The 17986-nt window shown below is 42.3% G+C and overlaps 1 protein-coding gene across 2 annotated transcripts in view; it reads right to left on the bottom strand.

Moving 5' to 3' along the window:
- The window catches only part of DPP6 (dipeptidyl peptidase like 6), a 548806-nt gene that overhangs the window by 488262 nt on the left and 42558 nt on the right, over positions 1–17986 (bottom strand). The window contains exon 1 of one of the 2 annotated variants that reach the window (XM_031503789.3): positions 25–448. The exons of the other annotated variant lie outside the window; for it this stretch is intronic. Within the exon in view, the coding sequence (XP_031359649.1) occupies positions 25–75 (51 nt within the window). The 5' untranslated portion in view covers positions 76–448. Of the gene's footprint in view, positions 1–24; positions 449–17986 lie in introns of those variants that run through there. 2 annotated transcript variants of the gene reach the window in all.

The raw sequence follows: 17986 nt of genomic DNA, 5'->3' as shown, positions 1-17986 counted from the left end.
GAGGCGCCAGCAGCAGGCACTTACCAGCATGTTCCCTTGCATTTTAGCCGTTTGAAACATTGCCTTTTCCTTCATTGTTGCCGTGTGTGTGCGTGCGTGTGCTGTTCCCCGAGAGTTACTTAATCCAGCGGCTGGATCACTTTAGTGAAGAACTGGCGTGCACTTGCGATGCCTCTTTTTGGTGTGGAGTGGAGGGGACTACGAGCAGCGGAGGGGGAGGGTGCCTGCTTTCTATCTTTTCCTTCCCCACCCTTTTCAATATATATTTTTCCTTTTGACCGAAAGGAGGGGGAAAAAACAAAACAAAAAAAAAGGCAATAAAAATAAAGCACCCCTGTCAGACGAGAGGCGAGGCGGGAGCAGCGGGGCACCCAGCTCTGTCACCACCCGGATCCAGGGTTTGCCCTGCGGGAGCCGGCGGGGCGGGGTGGGCAGGAGGGAGCCGCACACACGCCCCCCGCCCCGGCCATGCCCGGCCGCCGCCCCGGGCCCGGGCGGTCCCGCCGAGCCGAGCCCACCCCGCAGAGCAGTTGCAGAAAAAGGGAGGGTGGGAGGCGATCAATAAAAGAGAGGGGGAGCTGGAGTAGGCGGAGGGGCGGTCGCCCCCTCCGCTGGCCGTGCCCGGCTCGCCGCTCTCCCGGGGGGGGGTTACACACGCTTTTTACAACAGGGAGGGTGCGGGGAGAGGAGCCGCCTCTCCGGGTTAACTGTTCACCGGCTGAGCCGCCGCGGCCCCGGCCTGGCCACGGCTGGTGCAGGGAGGGTGGGGAATAGCACGGCGCTGCCGCGGGGAGCGGGGGATGCTCGGCGCGTTTCCATGGCTGCGCCCCGGCCGGCCCGCAGCCCCGGCCCCGCAGCCCCGGCCCCGCAGCCCCCCGACCCTCCGCTGCCAGCCCGCAGGACGAGCGGGGCTCTCTCGGGGGATGGGGAGCTTCCCGGCACTTGTCCCAACGCCAGGATTTGGGATCCGAGGCGAGCCCCTCCGCACGCCGCAGGAACGGGCAAGGGGATGCCGGAGCTCGGTTCCCACACGGGAAAATGCAAAGCCAAGGGCATCGCCCGCGCCGGGCTGCAGATGAACGCGGCGTGGCCTCGGTGCCTTTCCAGCGGTGCCCACACTTGTGGGAGGTTTCCCATGGCTGTCACTGCAGTCCCTCGGCTGCGCTGCCCCACAGGTGGCTGGAGCAGCCGCCGGAGGACGGTGCTGTCCTGCTGCCCTTGTGAGAACCTGGTCCCTCCTCGCCTTGGTGCAGCTTTCCAGGCACAGAGCCTTGCCACACATCCCGGAGGCTGACACCTCAGCTTAAAATAATCCTTGTGGAGTGTGGTCTGTCTTGTCTCTTCCTGATGCACCAGAAGTAATTATATTTCAGGAGAATTAGGTGCCCATCGATTTCACAGGAACGGGGATGCTTTGCGTGTTGCTGACTCAAAAAGAGAGAAGAAACTGAGAAGTGATTTGCTTAATGTCTGAGGAGGGAAACCAAGAAGAAAAAGCAGGAACTCTTCTTATCAGCCAAGGTTTAACCAAGCCAATGGCTAAACCAAAAGCTCTCTTTCTTTTTTCCAGCGAGGGAACTGCAGACATGTCCATGCGTCCTTATCTTATGCCCATCTGTAGCTCTTTGAACTCTGCTCCTTCACAGTTTGCAGCCTCTTCATAGGAAATGGGTGTTCACTAGAAATAGGACACAACCTGTGCAATGTCATAGTGTTGTTCACACTCTAGTTTTCTTCAAGCCACCCAGCTGTTGAAATATATTTAAATACAAAATCTTACCCAAGACATTGAGCAGGTATCTCAGAAATGGTGGTAATGGGAGAAGTGAGACAACAAGACACTTGTAGGAAGTGCCAACGGCAGGTGATGCTGGTACCTTTGAGAGTTACCTGTGAGAACTTTTGTTTTACAAAAATGCCATCCCTCACTTGAAGATCTTCATTGCTCTCTCCCTTGTCTTTATTTGGGAATTGTTTATACCTTATACAAGATGCATTTTGAACAGGAAGTTCTTCACTATGTACCTCAAACTCTGGTCTTGATTTCTTTAATTTTGGTGCTTTGTCAAGCAGATCCTCTTCCATCTCAGTTTTTACCCTTAGGTGTTTTAATTACATACAAATGCAAAATATATCTGTGCTTGACTGTTAATAGTCCCATTTGCCTCCTGCATGACTTCATACACCAATAGAAATACTTACCATACATTGAACTCTGGCAGTAGTGGGGTTTTGGATATTTTCACCTCAGATTTGTCATAATGCAGTTGCAGTGTTTATCTCTTATTTTCATTTCATATTTAATTTATGCACTATTGGCATAAAAGTAGCAATTATCTTGATTAAAACATCTTTGTTTAAAGTTGAGATTACTGGCAAAATGCTTAGTTTACCACTGACAATATCCAGGGCTTTTTCTTTTATTAAACATCAACCAGGGTCCATTTGGCTGGAATTTATACATTACTGCATTTCCACTTCTGCCATTGGAGGCTGACCCTATAATCCAGAGACTTCCAGAAACACGAAACAAAAAATGTTTTTAGATGTTGTGCAAAATGACACTGATGATGTGGAAAAATGCCAAACACCTTACAAGAGAGAATTCTTGTTTACAGCTTTTAATTCTTATTGTCTGACTCACTTGACACTTTCAGAAAAGACGTAGTGAAAACTCTGGTAAGTTTTATGACCAGAGTCCACCCATGGATGTTTCCAAAGCTGAGTGGATAAAGCCCTGGTCATCCTGGTCTGATGTGAGAGGTCACCTTGTTCTGAGCAGGAGGTTGGGCTGGAGACTTCCCGAGGGCTCTTCCAGCCCAAAGGATCACAGCACCCCAGACAGAGCCACCCTTTGACTTACAGAGGGAAATGTCTCTTTAATGAATGACTTATCTGTTGCTTTCTGTGATTCCCAAACTGCATCCCTCGTGTTCCCCGAGAGTTCAGGTTATGCTGATCATGACCTTGCCTGGTAATTTTCACTCCTGAACCTGGAACAGCTAAGACTTGGTCTCAGATCTAGAAGTGTAAGACTAAGCTATGCTGCAGATTTCTACCTCAGGCAGTGGCCAGGTGATTCTGTTCAAACAGTCAATGACGCTGTCCTTCAGATTTGGGACTTTTAGGGCAGCTACAAGTGATACCACCACATAACTCCCTCACATGCATTAATCTGACTGGACTCCCTGTCATCCACCATTCAGACATCTTCTGAGCTTTTCTTCTTGATGGATGTCCTCCATGTCATTTTAATGGAAATTTGCTGGAGCTGCAACAAATACTCTCACTGAACAAGGAATCAAGTTTTTTATGATTAGGAAGTGACATGTTAAATGCAAAAAGTTGATCTGATACTTCTTCCACATTTTTGTAGAGAACATATATTTTTTGCTTCCTTTGAATAATGTGGAAGGACAGACAATCACCCTGGGATCCAATAAAGTAGTATGATTTAAGTAGATAAGAAGCCTCCATATTTAAGACCAGAGATCTAGCCCAGGAAACCTCAATAAAACATGAAAACATTCCTTCATCATATCAGGCTTTTTCTCAGTAGGAAAATGTGAAAATTCATTACTTTTGCATTCCTTGGTTTAGTCTCAGTGCACCTTCTTTGCCAGTAGATTTACTTTTGATATGAATATGGGAAGGTTTGGCCCAGACTCATCTGCATCTTAACAGCAACTCCTGAAGTAAAACCCCTGTACAAAAATGGGTTTATTTGCAACCTGTTCATTTGTATCTAAGGGGTATAACAGGAGGTAAACCCTGGGAAATCTGAAAGTTTAAATTTAAATCTGATCTAGATATAGCCTCTGTACCTCAGGTACTATGACAACACCAACATGGCATCTTCATCCACCAACATTTTTATAGGCCATTTTGAGAAAATGTGCTTTTCTGACATCTCTCATAGAATGAGATCTAGGAAAAAAAAATAAAGCCTCATAGATATTCTATTCTTTGTGGGTTTCAGTACTCTGAGGATGACTTTCTTTATCTGAGAAGGCTACAATGCTTACATCCTATTCACAATACTTTATTTAAAGCCACGTTGATAAGAGACTGGGAGAATTTATTTTATCAAATAAAACCCATTCAATGCATTTGGTGCTGGCTCTTCTGACTCTCCAAACAAGCCTAGGAACAGTCCTTCTGAATAGAAGGAAAGAATTAATTTCCCAAAGTATTAGCTGGCTGCAGAGCACAGACATTCATTTTTTCAATATTTTGAAAGAAAAATCTTTTGAGGGTGTAAGACCATAGGCAAACACAACAGCTGTTGTACTAAGAGGCAGTTTTAAGAGCATTAGGATTTCACTTCCTCTCCTTAATTTAAGGTTACTTTTTACTGTCTCAAATAAAAATATTTGTGCTACCAAAATACAAAAAATATCTTTTTCTTCTCAGTCAGACCCTTTTGCGAGGATCCTGTCTTCTACCTTTCAGCTTGATGCCACAAGCCTATGCCCAGGCTTCTGTCCAAACCCAATGTCAAGACTGTGTTCTCTAAGATTGGGCTAAGCCATATTACTCTTTTGCTCTGAGTTCTCCCCGTCCTCTGCATCCCACCAGACCAGGTCCCCAGCACATTGTTTTATCATGTAACTCACATCTTCATCCCCTCACTGAGCCCACAGTCTGAGCTGAGCAGGGGAGGAGGCTGATTTGCACTTTCTGTCAAATATCTATGAAAGCTGGTGACTTCCAGCAGAAATGCTGAGAGGGAACCCATCTCAAATGCTCGAGATCAGACATCACTCAGAATGGAAGGAGCTCAGGAAGTCTCCACCCCAACCTCCTGCTGAATTAGTGTCAGCTCTGAGGCCAGACCAGGTTGCTCAGAGCTTTGCCACATCTTGAGACCCTGCAGGAATTGGGGTTGCACAACCTGTCCTGAAGGCTGACTGCTTTCACAGGGATAAAGATTTTCCCTGCATTCAGTCTGAACTGTTCTTGTTTCAACTTGTGCCTGTTGCTCCTCATCCTCCTGACACACCTCACTGTGAAGAGCTCGGTTCCATCTTCTCAAAAACCTCCCCAAAAACTGGAAAGCTGCTGCCAGGTCCCCCAAAACAATTTCTTCTCCAAGCTGAACCAGTCCACCTCCCTCAGCCTCTCTGCAACATCAAGTGTTCCATTCCCTGGTCATCCTGGGGCTTTCTGCTGAACTTGCTCCAATTTATATCAGTTGTGCAGTGAGGCCCCAAAACTGAAACACAGATGTGGTCTGATGAGTGCCAAGAAAAGGAGACAACAGCTGAGGCAAAGATCTTCTCTAGTATTTGCTTTGTTATTAAATTATAATATTCAACAGGAACAGGACTGGTGGGATCCCAAATGAAATGGTTGAGTGTTACACTGTGCAATCCTAAATAAGTCAGAAACAGCATTATTAATAGTAAACATATTCCATAAGAGTATTTAGTAATGAAACACTGAAAAAAAACCTCAGAGAATTACAGCAAGGGATATTTTTTTCTTCCTAAGTGGATAAATTTTGAGAATTTCATTGCTCAAGCCAAGCTATGTCTCTTCTGAAAAATCTTCACTCCTAATGTCCTAAAACTGCCCAAGTATTTACATCTTCTAGTCTTGACTTCTAAAGAAGTCTTGGCTTGTCTTCCAGAGAAGAAATTGGAGGGAAAATAAAGTAAACACACAGTTAAATAAACTTAAAATTTACTTCTGAGGATCACTAGTTCTTCAAGAGATTAGAATAATGACAGAGCAGCTGCTGTTGAAAAGTTAATATTTGCTAGCTCTTAATCCATGAGGGTGCTTAAGACATCTTTGTTAACATAAATGGAAGAGTCTGAAAAAAAGGAGATTATATTATCTCAGGCAGCATCCTCTGTTTCCTGAAGGAAAAGTGAACATGATAGAAACCTCTGCATTTTAGAATTATATTAGAATTATGTATATTTTGATAATTGTTTTAATTATTAGATTTTGTTGGGTTACTACCAACCTGTTCTCCACCTTATTTTTTTGACAGCACGTTCATTCACTTCTCATCCCTTCCAGTTCAGTGTTGGACTTTGAAACTTCACATGTTCTGGGAGTTTGCAATGGAACAGCTGAACACTGCTGCCTTTGAGAAAAGACTGACATGTTCCAGTTACACCAACAGGAGTGTATTTGCCCAAGGGTATAGTTGGACAGTTGATTCCTCATGTACCAATTTCCCAGGGGAAACAGGGGAGGGCTCAACACATCGTGTGTCTCCTGACACTAGTGAGACACTAAATACTCACATATGTGCTTTGACATTTAGTTCTCAGAAAACTTAGTAATTTGTTAGATTCACCAGGGATTTGCTTGAGACACATCACCTCTGGACAGCTACCTGGAACTCAGTCAACTCCCCATGAGCCCTGAGTGAATTATTCATCTGCAAACAGAGCATGGGGTCACTAAGAGATGCCCAGCTTGCTTTCATGTAGCCCATGATAAACTCAAAAGCTTGCAGTCTCATGTGGGGCAGTGCCTTTTATTTTGTTGTGCTGGCACCTCACCTGGCCCAGGTAGAACCTTCTGTGCTCTCACAAAGGCAGATTGGATAGGGAGGTCTCAGACTCATATCCACAACAATAATGAATAATGAGTATTTTTACTTCCTTAGGTGATGCTGTTGAGGTAGGACAGGAATGAATAGACTTTTTTCAGAAGGCTGAGAGTATAACTCTGATTTATTTCAAAATGCATCACTCTTTTATACAGAGCTTCGTGCAGACCAACTCTATTGGTTCTGAAGTGAAAACATCCTGCACTATTGGTGTGCAGTGAATGATGTACAGTAGTAAAACCTAAATATAAACAATGTGAACAACAAGAGAGATAAAGAACTTACTTAAATTCTTTCTCAGCACTTTCTCAGGCTTCTGCCTGGTTAGAAATTTCCATTTTCTCTTTGACTGAATCTGAGACCTACACTTAGGTAGAAGTATTTCATACACTGAGCACAAGGTTTCCTCCTAAGACAAGCAGCGGATAAACTCTGTAGTACAGCCCAAACATGAAGTGATGTTGACAGCTGCAGGAGGGCAAAATCTGGAGCATTTCTACTAGAAGTGTAGATTCTGCATTAAGGCTTCTTGTTTTTTCACATTTTTTTTAAACTCCATTAATAAAAGCTAAAAATACACAGAGTTCAAATAATTACTTTTCCATGAATGAAATTGAAGCTGCTAAGAGATTCAGAGTAGGAGGAAAAGCATTCAGAATATGATTTCTGCATCATGTCTGGGTGTATGAAATTTAAATGTATGGGGAAGCTGGGAAAATCTGGGCAGCATCATTAGGATTACCATTAGTAACAGGAAAATGATAATAAGAAGCATTATGGGACCTTGTTTTTCAGGCAAGTACCACTTCTGGATAATCAGAGCTAAAGTTGTTTATACTTCAAAACTACAAGTCCTGCTGTAGAATGATAAACTCCTCATTAATCTATCCTAGCAAGTATCCTCATCCTTAAATGTACTTTGGATTTCCATCTGGACTTCACCAATTCCAGTGCCTAGCAAATGGATCCCATTGTGTTTGCTAAATTAAGAGTATCCTGTGCCACCAAGCTTCTCCCAGTACAAGTGGAGACTGCAGAGCTTTAAAAACAAATGCATAAATCCACACAAAAGCCTAACTATAATATAGTATGCTGAAAGCAACATATGTGCTAAGGTTTTCTCATTACCACTGAAATGAAAATATAGACAGACTTGTGGTAAACATTTGAAAGTTTGTTATGCAACAGATTTTATCCTCTGAAACAAGTTTAATTTTATTTCAATACCATTCTGACAGTCTACATTTTTTAATCACAATTATGTTGGGAATGCAAAAAGCATCAAAATCTCCTTCACTTTTGTGCCCACTCCTGACAGTGATTCCAGCCAAGTTGGAAAGATACCAAAACCACAAGTCCCAGAACCAAGAAGGATCTCACACGTTGCCAAGAAAATGCCAAGCACTCAGAGCCAAGGAGGCTCATCCCATTGAAATCATCCCAAGTCCTGACACTGAAGCCACAGCTGCAGCCAGGGTCTAGCCATAAACTTGCCTCCAACTCCACCATGAGTCAAGCCCTACTGGTATAAAATAGCACAGTTCCCACTTAAGCCAAGCAGAAAATCTGGACCCAGAAATGAACCTTCTGTTTAGCACAAGCCCCAGTGATGGCCCATTCCTCACTGCCTTTGGTATAAGTTATTTCACTATCCCAATGCATTAGTCCTGCAGATAACTTATTTTGTGAATATCAATGAGTTTCTATTTAATTTGTGAAGCTGTATAGGATCTTTCAGGTAGATAATTTAATGCTTGCCAACTTCCATTAATTTTTAACTAGGCCTTCTAGCCTGGAAGACATACTGAAACATTCTTATTTCAGATCAGGTGGGTCTTTCTTTTGATTAAAGAGCCAATTTTTTTTCTTCCATTGTGATATGGATGATTAAATTTCTCTGCTAATTATCTGTATCACCTCAGAACACCCTGTGCCTGACATAAAATATTTCAACAAAATAAGACTACATTTAATTGCATTACTCCTTTTCTTAATGATGAGAGGTTGATATAGGCCTGTCAATTCATTTTGAGTTCTTCTCCACCTTGAGGGCAAAGATAACATTTCTTGCTGTTGGATGATGTTCTTACAACAGCAGCAAATGTGTTTTTCTCTACTTTGTAGTGGAATTGTAGTGGAATGTTAGTAAATTAGTTGACCAAATAAATTAGGTGCTTTACAGGCAGTTTAACACACAGTTTACTCTTAGGAGTATTTTATGAGCTAGTTTCTTAATTTTTTGAGGCTAGGTACCTAACTTTCCTTCCATTTGAAGAGCTTGATATGCCTACAAGTAATCTTGTTGTCTGTTGGTGTGAAACAATTGCTAGGATGGTGTTTTGGAGTTCTCCAAAGTCAAGGATTTAGTTAATTTGTTGTGACAATCACACAATTTTAATTATTTGAGTTTATGAAAGTATGAACTCTCTAGATTAGGGCTTTCACTTTATCACATTTATAAAATATTGGAGCAAACACAGCCCTGACATCTATCCAATAATATAAAAAATTACCATAGAATTGTTGTTTTTCCAGTGCTACTAATATGGGTAGAGACAAAAAGTTATCTCTGAATGTCTAAAATATTTAGAAATACTATCAAGTCAAGTATCTAATTACTTTTGTCATTTTTCAGCTCCAAATCAAGGAATTTAGAATGCAAATGATAATTTACATCAACATTTTGCCTTCAGTTAAAGACAGTGCTGCCTCATATAGAGGTAGAACTTTTTCTAATGGAATCAAAAGGAACTTTGGAAAAGGTTTTATTATTCTTCTAGGTTCAGGTTGCCAGCCTTGGGAACCAGAGTTTAAGCCTGCCTTGGGCATTATTTTGGGGAAGTTCTCTTTTACAGGATATCATAAATTAATATATCTTCTCAATATCTTTCTAATGTACCCTATTGTGTCTAATTTAGATACAGTCATTTAAAGGTGAGGAAACAGCTAAGTAAGGAAAACTGTGTTCATTGCAAAAATGCAAGGAAAGCAACAAACAAAAATATTTAGAAGTCTTATTAAAAAAAATCAGCATTATACCATTCTTCACTTATGAAGACATATAAATGGGGTTTCAGGAAATTCAGCTATTGAGGCTCATGATGGGGAGGTGAGAGGAACCTCTGGAGACTCTCAGTTAACTTAGGCAGACCCAGTGTGTCCAAGTAGATAAAATAAAATAAAATAAAAACATTGATTTTGTTCAGTACAGGGAGGCAGAGAGTAGCTTACCAGGATACACTACAGAAAGTTATGAGAGAAAAAAAACTGGCTCAAAACTTTGGGGTCCCTCCTTCTCTCTCTCAGTGACTGTCCAGGCAACTCACCTGGCTTCTGAGTGGAAAATGCATGGAAAATTTGAATGATATGGAAAATTTGAATGATTTGAAAATTTGAGCCATCCCTCTGAACAAAACCTCTTTGTGCCTGGAGGCTGGGGAGAAGATGGCATCTGCTGTGTGCTGACCACTGGGTTGCCATCAGAGCTCCTCTGATGGGGAGCCACCTTTCCAGGAGAGAAAAATTTCAGTCTTTTGGGTGCCACCACCTCCAGCAAACACATTCCCCATCTGATCCCAAAACCAAGAATTTTAAAGAGCAGCAGTGAGTGAGGGATCCTGGCCAAGGCTGCTGGCAGGAGGAGACTTTGAGCTGCAGGCTTGGCAGCCAGGAGAAAGCCATGGCCATGATGAAATGCAGGATGCTTGTCTGGAATTCAGTGTGGAGCCTCTCTGTGCTCTCAGTAGGCTTTCATTATCTATTTTGTTTTCTATTTCAGTCTCAGTTGTTCTCTTTCTTTTTTTTTTTTCTGAGAGAGGAATAGAGTTCAGTGACTGGTTTGGCAAGAGGTTACGTACGTATAATCTTTTGCATAACAAAATATAATTAGAAAATGTAAATATAACTTAACTCTATTACTGCACTGAACAATAAAATGACCACAACACAGGCTACTGTGGTCTTCTGATAATTCATCATCTAAATTACACACCACATCTCCATTAGACTGCCCTTTTCTACAAAATTCATCTTGCCTTGTTGCAGCTGAAAAACAAAACCAATTTATTTAACACCAATACAAATGAAGCTATGAATTCAGTAACAAGAGGAAATGTTTTGAGGATTCCAATCTTCTCTTACAGATAAGAATATATTTTTATGCTGATTTTTAAAAGGAAAAACTATTCTTCATGAGTGATCTTGTTTTGAAATGCAGCTGTTTTACATCATGGGAACTCATAAGACATTAACTCTTTCTATAGATAGATCCTTGGTTAACTCATCTTGGCTTTCAACTAGATTTTTTACCAGGTGTCTTATGCACATAATGGATATTGACAATGTGCCTTGCACAAGGAATGTTAACCAGAAACAACAAGGGGATAAAACAGCAAAGCCTCGTTACGAGACAGCAAAAACTTCTCCCTACACAAGCAAGGAAAAAATGTGGAAGCTTCTGTGGGAATTCTGGCCATGAAAACTTTTATTTATCAAAACCTGCAAATTGTGTCTAAAAACTGTTTCATTTTAAAACAGATTATTAAGAATTTACTAAGTCTCTCATTTCCCTTGAAGCTGAGTCCTGTAAGCTCCCAACAACTGGTGCACCAAGTGAAGTTTTACAGATTGCTGAAAATTTAAAAATCCATCTACCATTTCTCACAAGCTAAGCTAAAATATATTTTAAAAATACTTTTTGCAACCAAGTCTTGCATATTTATAAGAAAAGTTATTGATTTCTGTAACATCTATCTGCAAGACATTTTACAAATTGAACCCATCTCAATTGTCACGTATATAGTTTAAAAAAAACAAAACAAAACAAAATAAAACCAAGCAAGTGGAATCACTGATTCCAAGGATGCAATAGTGGCAAATTCAAAATGTAAACACCACGTTTTGACCAATCCATGCTGTAAAAGGACACAGAGATCAAACACAGGGCAAAATGGGAAGTCAGAATAACATTGTCACAGTGGCTCTGAAATGGAAATATGTGGAGCAAAAGGAATTAAAGCCAGTGGGGGACTTGCAGCACCAAAGAAATATGTGAGTGTAATTCAGACATTTGGGTCTACAGATGAAATCATAAGAATTTCAGCACAGCCCACACCTCACTTTGGTACTTTTTCAACTCCATTGGCATGGAGGTCTGTGACCTGCACAACTGTCCTGGGTTCACACAGACCTGGGTACCCAAATAAGTGCCCTGATTTTGAGTAGCCACAGCTCATTTGTGTGTTTGGGTTGCCTGCAAACCAACATCCAGCACCCATTCCACAGCTTTGGGGCAAGGTCTCCTCTCCTCAGCCCTTTCCATAAAGAAAGAGGTGGATCCCCAAGACCTCTAGGGCCAAGAGCTATAACACACATGCAGACTCCCTTAGAAGTTGAGGAGGAGAACTTGGAAGCAGTTTTTATGGAGAAAAATTACATTATTTTCTCAAAACTTTACTTTGAGATAAAATTTATATTCCTGTGTCTGCCGCTGTAGGTAGAAGTGGATTGAGATCCTAACCTCAGGCAGTCACTCACTCTCTTTTGTCTCCCATTCAGTTCCTCACAAATCCTTGCAACCTTCTTGAAATTCAAGTGTTCTGTGTTTTTATAGGATACAAAGAAAATAACTCAAAGCAGGTCTTACAAATCTGGGCCAAGGTCAGAGTAGAGCAATTTGATGTAGCTCCAAATGCTGCATGAGATTGGCCATTACAGTTTTATGCCTTACGTTCTCTTGAAATAATTGCCTTTTTTTTTAATTAAATAAAAAGTAGGCAGTTTTTGGTACAAGAGATACAACTTCTCCCTAACCAGCTGTAACATGCAGTCTGCTAAAGCAGTTGCTGTGGTATATTTACCCCTTTGTAAAAGAATTTGAAATGAAAGGTGCTTATGAGACAGGAGCTAGGAATATGTGTTTTGGTGCTCTCTTTTTTTTTTCTGATGCTCCTCAGGCTGCTCTTGCCTGTGCAATAAATACTCCATCTATTCTGGTTTCAGCTGAGTCTGACTTCTGTGTGAATTTATGCGTCTATGAAGTGAATAAATTAGATGTGAGCTGAGATGAAGGAACGTAAGAGAAATTATTTTCTTTCCCTTATAACTCCCACAGATTAGTTCTAGTGCCATAGCTATTGTTTTTAAAATTAAAAATGGCAGAGTACCAGTTGAGTTAATACAATGCCTCTGTAATACTTAGAGTATGGAATTCAGGCTGGCTCCTGCACAAGTAAAATGGACGTGGGTGTTTCTTCTTCTTTCGTGTGCATTACAGAAAAATGGCTTGGCCTCACTCCTCTGTGAGAGATGCTGCCCAACCTCCTGGCTGTTTTTGTGCAATGTGCTCATGATCCAGGCCCCTTTCTCTTCTTTCTCTCCCCATCTACTTCCAAACCCTTTTAAGTTGCTTGTCTTTGAAGACAATCAACCTATCAACCTACCCTTCACATTTGCCTTCATTTTCCCAAACTGCTTTCCATGGCTGATCTCCATGTTTTCGCTCATTCTCCATTATATATTCCATATATTTTTTTAAAATAGCTTATGCTTTACAGTGGTCTAGAGCTCAATTCTCAGGCCTGAGCTAACAAAGCCATTTGTGCAATTGTTTACCATTTGTGCTACACTGAAGTGGAAATCTGCGTGCTGCCCCACAGTTTGCACAGCTCCAGCCCGTAAATGGAAAAGGAACTAAAATGCTGTGACATTTTTATGAATACAGAAGCAATTAAGTGATGGACGTAAGTTTGTAAATGGTATTAATTAAAGAGGACTGATGCAGCACAAAAGAAAGATGGTTCAATGAAGATTTGTCATGTCTGCTGATATTCTTCTGTGACCTCAGGCAATACATGGGCTAGTTCTTGAAATGTCTATAAAGGACTCACTGTCTTCCACAGGGCTGAGTGCCAGGGAGCAGCAAAAGAGGGCTGCTCCTCAAGGGAGAAGGAGCTGGGAGATGCAGGGCACCACCCCACAAACCTGATAAGAGCTGTGCTGATAAGAGCTCCATCCAGCTGAAATGGGGTGTCAGATGCAGGTCTGTTCAAGCTCCAGCAGGAGAGCAGCCCGAGACAAGACCATTGAGGAAGGTTTGGGGGTGCAGCCAGGGAGGGCAGTGCCTGTCCAGCCAGTGCCAGGACAGCAGGAGGCTGGGCTGGGCTCAGGGACACCTGCAATATAGTTCAGGCTTGGACACCTGAGCACAAGCTTAAACAGAGCTCCTGGACATGGCCAGAGATGTGGACACAGGTGTAAGATGAGGCTGGTCAGGGCAATTCGTGCCTATTGGTGCCCCCACAACACTGGAGTTAAGCACCAATAACCTATGAGGACCCAGACATTAGCTTCTCTGTGCACCAACCCAGTGGAAAAATTAGGACACTTCTAGCTCTATTCCAGGCTTATCGTTGGGAAACAGGTTGTGATGTTCAGGATTTGTCCTAAGAATATCACTTAGAAGCCAAAAGTTGCTACAGTCAGGGAAAGAGCTTTGCCAGCAACTGTTCGGGTCTTAACCTGCACACCCTTTTTCTTGAATATTCACTAACAAAATGGGAAAAGAATGACATCAATCAAATAACAGACTTTGCAGGTCTGCTTGCACCCAGCAACCCCCACGTAGCTCCTCCAGGCACTGGGCAGGGTCCAGTGAGCTCCCTCCCACAACCAGCCTTGTTCACCCTCTCAAAGCACAGCTGTAGCATCTTCTCTGTGGAGGAGTTCTGTGCCACCCAAAAAAACCCCAAATCTCAGATTTCAGGATACCTAAGATGCAGGATGGGACCTCCATGCAGTTTTGCTTCAGCACACAGGGGCTGGTTGGGAATGATTAAAAACCCCTCAACCCCACAGTCACAGGAGCTCCTTAGAGAGCAGAGCTGTTCTCTGTGCAGTTGTAGCTCCTGACTCAAGGAGTGTGCACCAGTTTCTGCCTTCAAACACATTTCCCAGTGCAACCAGATTGTGCCCAGCCTAAGAGACTCCAGCACAAAGTTCCCACAGAGATTGAGAGAGTGCCTGGGACCCTACAAGACATCAATTATGCGGACAAATGCCAGGATTTGACTTTTCCTAAGGACATTCTGAAATCAAAAGCTGATGAGGTAGACTTCCCTAGACTTCAAGAGCAACCTCCATGGTCAGAACTCTCCACTGGTACAGTAGTCCTCCTTTTCTGCCTACACACCATTCAAATATCCAATTTATTTTTTAATAATTTCTTCCCTATCTCAAGCATCTGACTTTCCTCTGGCTCTTTTGGAGGTGCTGCCCCCGAAATGAACTGTAGAGCCATGGGCACAGTAATTCATCATACACTTTTCACCACTGATCATTTGTTGCCTACCCCATTTTTCCCAGGGACTTCTACTCCAAAGCTGATGGTGAAATAAATAGATAAATAAATCAGCCAGACAGAAATATCTCCCCTTCTATTACCTGATGCTCTAAGATATGCTGGTTTCCTCCTCGCTTCCAAATTTAGTTTTGACTGTGGAGCAGCTCAGATAATATTCAATCTCCATTCCTCTTTCAGGTTATCTGTATATAAAACCAGCATGAAAACAGCAACCTGCTGGCTCTGGAAAACTATAGTGCTTTTGGAAAGAGCTTTTTGAGTTTCAGGGGTTTTCACCACAACCTTCTAGCACACCAGGGTGCAGATATACAACTACAGAGCAAAAAAAACCCTGAACCTTGTCAGCACAACAGCTCTCAGCAGCTTTCTGGTTCCCACTGCTGCCAGGGCATCCAGGGAAGACTAAAGGAGACCTGTAACAGGAGCCTTACAAATGCCACCAGCTGATCCTAACATGCTTTTGGCACTGCCAGAGGGACAGACAATAATGCCCCACTGTGCTGCTGTCTGGTCTTTTTTCAGTACAGATAAAATCTGAGCACAGAGACAGAACAAAGAACAGCTGAGCAGTGTCCAGTCAGACGCTGATTTACTTTTTTGGAACCAACATATTTTTGACACAGCATTTCTGGATATAAACAGAGCCTGACAGAATTACTGAAAAATTATGAGCAAGGACAGAAATTTGAAGTGGTTTGGTGAGGCCAAAAACCTTCTTTACCATCTCACCTGACAGAGGAAAACAACAAATGAGAAATTACATTAAAACAAAATAAATTACAATGATTTGTGCTCCAGCCAGCACAAGTCAACACAATTCTGTTCAGGCCAGAGAACCTACCCTGATTTAGATTAGATGAGCAACTGGCCTCATATACTTTATGATTCATCACAGCAGATTTAACTTTCATGGGCATGACCTCCTAACTCTGGGATCCCTCTTGTAGAGCTGATGTCAAATGCACTCTGTCACAGATGTATATGTTTGTAACTATTATTTCAAGCACACACCAAATGAAATGAGCCTTGAAATCCCAGTATATACTTAGAATTAAGATGCAGCATTGCTCCATGCCTTGACTGCAAGTAGCTGCATCCACACTAAAAGTGCTCAGTGAATATGTGGCAAGGAGCCTGAGGTGCAGAGGAAGAGCAGGAGCTGCAAGAAACAAGCTGTCAGAGGGAAAAGAACAGATCTGTTTGTGCAGCTGGCTCCTGTCACTCAGTTTTTGGTTTATTCCTGATGTTCAGAATTACTCCTGCTGCAGAAACTTTTTCATCCAAAGAAAAAAGCACCAAAACAACCCTGTTTGAAAGTAGCCCTTGGTAGAGACATGTGTAAAAAGAACAATTCTTAACAAAACAATTCAGGGAGCAGTGCACACACCAAAGATTACTGATTGGAAACTTGACACAAGTCTTGAGGATGAGCTGTATATGTGTTATATCATGTAATAGGAAAAATCCTTGGGAATAACTAGCACATATCTGGCCAGTAATAAAACCAGTGATGTAATTTTACAATCCAGTAGAGGGCAAACTTAGCCTATATATTCTCAAAGTGCTCCTAAGACAGTGCATGGCTGATGTTCAGACAGGTTTATCTTTCATTTGATAACCTACAAAGATATGTAGCAACTCACAGCACCAGAATTTATAAGATGAAGCTGCTTCAATCATACCTATAATTCAGTGGCTCTTCAGACAAGTCAACGTTTATTACAAAATCAACAAACTGATAAGGAACAACATACACTTTGAATATTTTCCATTAACATGCAGCTTTACCCCATTAATTCCAATATTTGATTAATCAGTACTTACACGCCTATTTTCTGGAGTTTGCCCACATACATAACAGATAAATGAAGAATTCACCTCTCTGCTCTTAATAATACATATCAAAATACCTGCTTCAAGCAGATTAATTTTGAGTTAGCTGCTGTCTAAAAGAGCAACATCTGCTTTAAACTTGGGCTTGTGAGCTATGTGAAGAAACACAAACATTTTTGGAGAACATTTTCTTGAAGAGCCTCTTGTCCCTAGTAGAAAATCATGCTGCTGTTATTTGCCACCCACAGCTTTCCCAGCAATACCTTAGCTGGCCCTGACCAGCTGAGTTGCATGGTCCATTTTTGTTTCTCAAAGTCTGTTTTACACATGTTCCTGTTCCCTGCTCCTCTCACAGAAGTCATGGCTCACAGCTGGAGGTGCAAGGAGTTCAAACTCAGCTCCTCAGCTCTAAAGGATGAACAGCAAAACTTCTGCCCCTTCTTATTGAGAACCCTTAGAGACTGCCACAACAAACTTAACCTCAGAGGAAAGGTGTGCGGACATCATCACTCACACTGACTGAGGGAGTTTTAGGGGCCAAGTGACTTTTCTTGTTAGTGGTGATTTTTTTGGTGGTAGAGCCAAAGGAACCAGAATTGCAATTCTGTGAGGGCCACCCATAGTGAGAGGGACTCTTTGGGGAGGCTCAGGTGAACTTACTTCCCCCAAAAGTCTCACAACTCCAGACACTTGAGTTTCACTTGCAAAGCTGCCATGGCCTGGTGGGTAAACCTTGAGTAAAAGGTCTTCTCTGTTTCTGCAATGAGGCAAACTTGCAGCCTGTATAAAGTGCTGAGCTGAAAGGCACTGGATTCATGCCTGAATTTTGGGAAATGACACTATCACTATGAGCAGTCTCACTCTTGCAGTCTCCCTCTTGCAGAAAGCTGGGCAACCTGGCTCAGACCAGCTAACCATTTATGCTTTTACTTTGAACTTCAGTGACTATCTGCATATACTAAATTTTAGCACATTATTAAACACCCCGCTGGCCTGGTGCCAGCGTGCTCAGTGGGACCCAGATTTCTGTTGGCTCTTCAGAAACCATCAGTGATGTCCTCTCTTGGGAGTCTCTTATCTTCTCTGGGACTTTAGGCAGCTAATGAGGGGATGCACACATGTATGACAAACATTCACAAACACACTCTTTGCACTCAAGCAAATCCGGGAATGCCCACCTGAAATCAGCTCATTTCCACAAGAACAAACCCAACACAACCGTG

This window comes from Lonchura striata, chromosome 2 (assembly GCF_050655825.1).
Source record: "Lonchura striata isolate lonStrDom1 chromosome 2, ASM5065582v1, whole genome shotgun sequence".
NCBI classification, from domain to species: domain Eukaryota; kingdom Metazoa; phylum Chordata; class Aves; order Passeriformes; family Estrildidae; genus Lonchura; species Lonchura striata.
Note: the sequence above shows the minus strand (reverse complement) of the source record. Positions and strands in the feature narration are given on the sequence as shown.